The 7,325-nt window shown below is 37.7% G+C and overlaps 1 protein-coding gene across 1 annotated transcript in view; it reads right to left on the bottom strand.

The window, feature by feature from the left end:
* Nucleotides 1-3,486: 3,486 nt before the first annotated feature.
* Nucleotides 3,487-7,325, bottom strand: part of fkbp1b (FKBP prolyl isomerase 1B) — a 60,367-nt gene continuing 56,528 nt past the window's right edge. Inside the window, exons 4-5 of the mRNA XM_038800203.1 lie at nt 6,228-6,386; nt 3,487-3,994 (exon numbers count right to left, since the gene is read on the bottom strand). Of these exons, the coding sequence (XP_038656131.1) occupies nt 6,258-6,386 (129 nt within the window). The 3' untranslated portion in view covers nt 3,487-3,994; nt 6,228-6,257. The remainder of the gene's footprint in view (nt 3,995-6,227; nt 6,387-7,325) is intronic.

The following is a 7,325-nucleotide window of genomic DNA, read 5'->3' as shown; positions in this document are numbered from 1 at the left end:
CACAGAAAATCAGCAAGTGTAGTAGATTAGCTTCCATTATATAGAGACTGTTGTAGATTAAAGCCTGCTCAAAATGGGTCTCAACTAAACTCAGGCATACCATAGCCTTAGTTTCACTGTAAAATAATAATCTAATCTGCTACTCTTGTTGCTTTAATGCCATATCCACAAAGAAATACAAAGCAAATCAGACTTTGAAAACAGCTGTAAATACTACCCAAACATAACCTAATACCGGGCTGATCACCACGACTGAACCTTTACCTCTAGGTGGGAAGTGACCTCATGCTCACCAGAATATTATTTTAGCAGTTCCATCAATTGCACAGCCGTCATGAAACTATCCAAAATTTCATGTATTAATTTAAAGGGATATGAAATAATTTGCTCCATTCCTAACTTGACATCGGCTTCAACAGATTTTCCACTTTGTGCTACATTCATGCAGTCGATTACACCCAGGCATAGAAACAGAAACATCTGCCCCATAGTTTTATTTCAATTTCTTTCTTTCTGATTTCCTGACCTGTCTCCTCCTCAACTGCCAGGTTAATTCACTTCCTACTTAACATACGTCTTTCCCTTCAAGGAACCTCCTATGTCATTTCCCTCCTATTTCCTTCTACATCAGCAATGTTATGTAAATTATGTTATAGAATCATAGACTTTACAGTGCAGAAGGTCATTGGGCCCATTAGGTTTGCAGCGGTCCTTGGAATGAGCACCCTCCACCTTATCCTCATAACCAGAGCACCAAGTGGAAACCCGCACAGACACGGGGAGAACGCGCAGGCTCCGCACAGACAGTGACCCAAGTCAGGAATCGAACCAGGGACCATGGAGCTGTGAAGCAACCGTGCTAACCACGGTGCTACCATGCTGTATACAAACTCCTATTTATTAAGCTGAAGGTCATTAGTAAACCATTCTTTTTTGGAAATTAATTGATAAAGCATGGGAGTGAAGAATTAAACATTAGCAAATTCGGTAAATATTTCTGATGGGTAGCGACTTAATGTACATGTTGAAAAATTGGGACCAGAGGCAGATTGTTCATTGAAAATAAACCTGTGCCCTTCTATGTGCCAGGAGTGAGAGAGTAACAATAATCTTTTACTAATTGAATATCTCACCTGATACCATAAGGAATGCTCTCCATATTTTGCTGTCACTCTGAAAAGTGGTGCATTTCACACTATTGGAGCACGACATTTCGGCTAAAACTAATATTCAGATGTTTTTATTGCAAGAGATATACAGAAACAATAAGATACATAAGTTACTGATGGCACAAATGTTTAGGAAACAAAGATAAAATCAACCCATAAAACATTACTATATCTTTACTAGAATTTATTTTTTTAATACAGCTTTATAGGCAAAGCAATTAAAGATCTTTATTTCGTGATGATTATAAAAACTCCCATCAACAAGAGTCCAGCAGTCCATTAGCTCAAATTAGCATTAGAAATAAGATAAAATCTTCAGCAATTTTTCTAGTCTGGGAGCTTATGCATAAAGGATTTTCAATTGAATTAATACGTAGAATTATTGATAGGAATACACTCAGAACTTCAACAGGTCTCACATATCTATAAATGTAATTCTTAAGAATTCTTTACCCCAAAGAGCTGTGGATACTGTGGTTGAGTACATTGAAGATAGTGGTCGATATGTAGGCAGTGCAGGAAGGTGGAGTTTGAAATAGATCATCAGTCATGGACTTATTAAATGGTGGAGCAGGCCCAAAAGGGCCAAATAGCCTTCTCCAGCTCCTACTTCATAGAAACACAAACAGAAAATGCAGGAAAAACTCAGCAGATTTTGTAGCATCTGTAGAGAGAGACAGAGTTGATGACTCTTCTTTAGAGCCTTAAGTTCTTGTGGAATCCTTTGACAGTGCCTAATTTGATTAGCTTAGAGGGTCAAGTTTCTGATCGGTCATATAACCGAAAGGCAATCAACATGGCTTGTTAAAACAAACCGTAGAAAATTCAACTCAATTCACAGATTATTTCCTAAAGTCCAGAGAGCGACATCAGTTCAGCTTTCTGCCTTTTCTATTCCTTGACGGAGGAAATGGGTCTCTGTTTCAACTCAAGCTAACTAGAACCAGCTATAAAATCACATTTATCTAGTTCATATAAAGCCATTAGAAACAAAAAAATTAAGTGTCTTAAGAAAAGTGCTACTGACCAATCAAAGTGACTGTTTGATTCAGGTGATAATACTCTTATCTCAGTTTGAATGCATGTGGCTCAACCCAAACCCCAACAGTTAATAACCAAAGCTTTCATTCCAGTGCAGTGCTAGGAAGTGCAGCATTATCAGTGGTGTTTTTTTTTTAAGTGTGATGTTAAGGGTGTCTATGTGTTTGACAGGTTGAAGACAAATCCTAAACCAGCATTCAAAGAGCAGGGATGGTTTCCTGACCAACATTGCCAAAGATAAATTAATTTATTTTGTCGTTTTTGAGATTTTGCAACGTGCAACTTTGCATTAGCTTTAATTGCAACTCTGTAATTAGGTTGTGAAGGACATTGGGATTTCCTGAGGAGATGATACACTGGTAATCAAGTATTTTCTTATTTGACTAGACTGAAGCAACCCTACTTCCATTACAAAATGGGAATTTCCATTAAGTTTTATTTGTCCACATATTAACATCCAAAGTCAATAATTCAAAGTTAATAAAATAGTTTATTTTTCAAGGAACATTTGATTATGCTGTCTTGTGGCATCAAATATTTTCAGTCACTATTCTCTAAGGTTTTGGTGAATGTCATTTGATATATGTATTTAATGTTTCAAAATAATTCACTCATTATCACATTTAAAACATATTTTGCAAACACCAAACTGCTGAAATTGTTAATCATTTTCATTATTTACATGCTTTGAAATATTAGAAGTATAATCCAGTTATTGTTTATCTGTAACATAATTTAAAACATGTAAAACTGCAAAGTGATACAAACTACCTTAAGTAACATTTGTTTCCCCACTTCTCGTGTTCCTCTCCACCTTCCGATGTGTTACCATGCAATTCCCTTGGGTCAGGAGAGTGAATTGGTTGAGGGTATCAATTGCTCTGGTTTCCAGAGATACAGGTCCTACTATAAACTTTGCTTATACGAAGTAGAGCAAGTCTTTGCCTGCATTTCAGACTCGTCACAGTGTGATACATCAGTATCACATGGCATTCCAGTCAACTGCCTAAATGAGAACACACAATACACTAAAGCGCAAGATTCTGGGCCGTATGTTTCTCGCACGTTTAAACTTACCCAGATCTGGTTGATAGTGGTGTACTTGATTATTTGAGTTTTTCAGAATCAGTTTGAAATGCTACATATTTCTGTTTTGTCCTGAGGTGGTTGTGCATCACAAAGCTGACAGCTCATGGAGTTTTGCCAGAATTCAAGATTTAAATCAGTAATAACGATAACAGACCCAACAGATAAAAAAGAAAACCATACAATTAGCTGGGACTATTTTTTTTTTTTTTTTTAAAAGGTGAACTTATTTTTTATTTCAACAAGCAATTAAGTTTTACATCAGTTCTTGCTTCAGTGTAAGACTGGCAAATACACGTCCTGCAGTTTCTTATGAAAGCCCATTTATTTCAATTCCATAAAATCTTTGTATGCCTTTAAGGTCTTTGCTATTTAAAAATTAGGACCCCAGTCAGGTTAACTTTATCAAATGATCTGAGAAATTATTTAAATTCATTAAATATTGCATGCAATCAAAACAGACCAGAAATGAAAAAGAATGAAATATGAATCCTATTAGCACAGGATATACAAATTAACAACACTGGTAGTCAAAACTAACAATTCCAAGTATCAAGAGCAAAATAAACAGGATGTAGGTAGCTAGGTAGGATTGTTTTTTTAAAAAATCAATATCACAAAAGGTCTTCTAACTGGCTTCTGTGAGCCACTGAAGATCTATTCCACTGTATTGAAACCCAGGACTCCCTATGTCATCCCTTTAAAAAGAGAAAAATAAAATTACAATTTAATTACATATCAATGAACTCCTGTTCTTTTTTTTAAAAACAAGATTTTTAGCATCAGGATACCAATGTTTCATTCAAAGTGGAATCATTGCTATCTAACAGATAAACAATTGGTTAAATGAGCAACCAAGATCGAATAGCATGCTATCTAGTGCCTATGCACTTCCACCTGAAAAAAATCAGGGATTTTATGTGCTCATTAATCAGAACGTGCAATTTTTTTCCTCCAAAAGCTTTTCCTGTAAACTCCAAATCCTCAATGAAATGTGCCAAGTGTTCTCTTTTGCTAATGAAGCCAAATATCCATGATTGCATGGGAGAGTAGGCCAGCAATGACCATCATCTCAGTATGATGCACAATGAAAGTGGACAGGGGAAGTAATGTAGCTATTAATTAAGACAACAGATTAAAGAATGAACTACAGGCCAGTATTAAATTCCTCATTAGTTTGAGGCTTTAGTGTGCATTTTTAGCCTCACCAAATATGCTCACAATGGTCAACAGTCGACGTGGATTGAATTTATTGGGACATTAATAAGTAATAGAGCAAAGTATTCATTACACTTTACTCATTTATTTTACGAGTCTATAATATTGCTTGCCTAAAGGGCAAGAACAGATTTGTACCAACATTTTTACCCAAACCAATAGGTGTGAATCATTGTGCACAAATTGTACATTTTACACTTATCGTGAAACTTTGTTCTGGTTCTGTATTACTACAATGAAACTTTGATCTAGGCAAGATCCTCTTTCAAACAATGCACTAATTTTTTGCAGAAATTCAGCAGGCTAATAGTGCATGTTTTATCACAGAAATGATGTAATAGGATTTCATCCATGAGGCGTATTCTATCCCGAGCAGCTGCTGTTACTCAAGATAAGGAAAAAAAGCGAAAAATAGGAAACTTTAAGCATATGGGATCCACCGATAGCTCTAATGGTATCTTTGAGGGCCATGAAATTAATTACAACATCAAAATTACCTTAGTTCCCAAGCCAGGTTCAGATGAAGTTGACTCTTCAGCCTACTTGACCTCTTCCTCCCAAAGTACCAATCTTAATCCTTTCCCATTAAAGAAGCTAACTGCAGCATAAACAAATCCAATACCCTAACTACCAGTGTTCTTCCTAGCAAGTTATCGTAGCTTTTGATTAGTCTTGGTTTAAATGCTTACTGGCACTTGTACTAAATCTGTGCTTTGTCACAATGATCCTATCCTTTAAGTTTTTGCCTCAGAATATGTTTTAAAGTTCATTCACGGGACGGGGACATTGCTGACCAGGCCAGCAATTAATGCCCATGATAATTGCCCTCGATAAGATGGTGGTGAGCTGCCTTCTTGAACCGCTGACGTCCATGAGCGTAGCTACACCCACAGAGCTGTTAGGGAGGGAGTTCCAGGATTTTGACCCAGCAACAGTGAAGGAACAGTTCCAAGTCACAATGGTGTGTGGCTTAGAGGGGAACCTCTAGTTAGTGATGCTTCCTGTCTTTCTAGATGGTAGCGAACATGGGTTTGGAAGATGCTGTCTAAGGAGGATTGGCGAGTTCCTGCAGTACATCTTGTAGATGGTGCACACGGCTGCCACTGTTCTCGTCAGTGGTGAATGGAATGAATGTTTGTGGATGAGATGTCAATCAAGTGGGCTGCTTTGTGCTGGATGGTTATCAAGCTTCTTGGAACTGCACTCATCCAGGCAAGTGCCTTGTAGTTGGTAAACAGGCTTCAAGCAGTCAGGAGTTAAGGAGTTGAATTTCTCGCTGCAGGTTTCCCAGTCATTGACCTGCTCTTGTAGCCACAGTATTTATACAGCTGTTACAGTTCAGTTTCTGTCAATGATAACCCACAGGATGTTGATGGTGAGAGATTGAGCAATGGTAATGCCATTGAATGTATGGTCTGATGGATAGATTCTCTCTTGTTGATGGTCATTGCCTGGCACTTATGGCAGCAATGTTACTTGCTATTTGTTAGCCCAAGCCTGGATATCGTCCAGATCTTGCTACTTTTCGACATGGGTTTCTTCAGTATCTGAGGAATCTTGAATAGTGCTGAATATTGTACAATCAACATTTAAAGTATTGAAGTATTCTGATGCTGGATTGAGATTATAACTCCTTAGAAGTTTCAGATGAAATCTTTCAAAGACAACTCTTAACAATAAAAAATTGCAGTGATCTTAAGCAAGCTTCTGTACCTTGCAACCAAATTTGAATTAAGGACTTCATCACTCCAACTTCAGCAGCTCTACATCAAAGATAAGGGTGGCATTGGCTGGGATGACTCCGGGATGGCCTGTTGCACCATATGCCATGTCAGGGGTACAGGTCAGTTTTGCCCTTTGCCCCAAACTCATCTGTTATTGGAAAAAAATTCACTTTTTGGTTATGATTGTATTAGTTTCCATTCATTTTAAATAAAATGTTTTCCTTCTACTTTATATTAATGGTAAAATATAGTAACACATTTTCCACAGAAATAGAAAATTTGATTCTGTCATTGCACTGTACAGCTACTAAAGTTAGACACCTTGACATTTAATTTTTCAGTTCATTATTCCGTACCGTCAACACTTTTATTGCCCACAGAAAACTGCATCTACTATTTCATCATCCTCTGAAAGAACAAGATCAAACCACACTTTTAACTGTGCTGGTCACTCACAAAAAGCCCCTTTGACTAGTAAACCTTCTGACTACACACTTGGCCTCACTGCGCCATTAAATGTTTTAAAAATAAATTTAGAGTATCCAATTTTTTTCCCCTATTGAGAGGCAATTTATAATAATAATCTTCATTGTCACAAGTCGGCTTACATTAACATAATGACGTTACTGTGAAAAGCCCCTAATGTCCAAATTACCGAACAGCACATCTTTCGGGACTTGTGGGAAGAAACTGGAGCACCCAGAGGAAACCCATGTTAGACACGGGAGAAAATGCAGACTCCGCACAGACAGTAACACAAGACGGGAAACGAACTTGGGACCCTGGAGCTGTGACGCAACAGTACTAACCACTGTGCTACCGTGCCGCCCACATTTAGCATGGCCAATTCACCTAACCTGCACATCTTTTTGGGTTTTGAGGGTACCCACACAGACACGGGGAAAATGTGTAAATTCCACATAGACAGTGACCCAGGGTTAGAATCGAACCCGGGTCCTCGGCACCGTGAAACAGCAGTGCTAACCACTGTGTCAATGCGCTGCCCCCAACTGTTCCCTTAAATGAGATGTTTATGTTTAAGACTATTATTTGATAGCTAGCAATATACATAATCATAACTGTTGCC

Source organism: Scyliorhinus canicula, chromosome 6 (genome assembly GCF_902713615.1).
Source record: "Scyliorhinus canicula chromosome 6, sScyCan1.1, whole genome shotgun sequence".
NCBI classification, from domain to species: domain Eukaryota; kingdom Metazoa; phylum Chordata; class Chondrichthyes; order Carcharhiniformes; family Scyliorhinidae; genus Scyliorhinus; species Scyliorhinus canicula.
The sequence above is the reverse complement of the archived record's forward strand: the minus strand, read 5'-3'. Positions and strand labels throughout refer to the sequence as shown.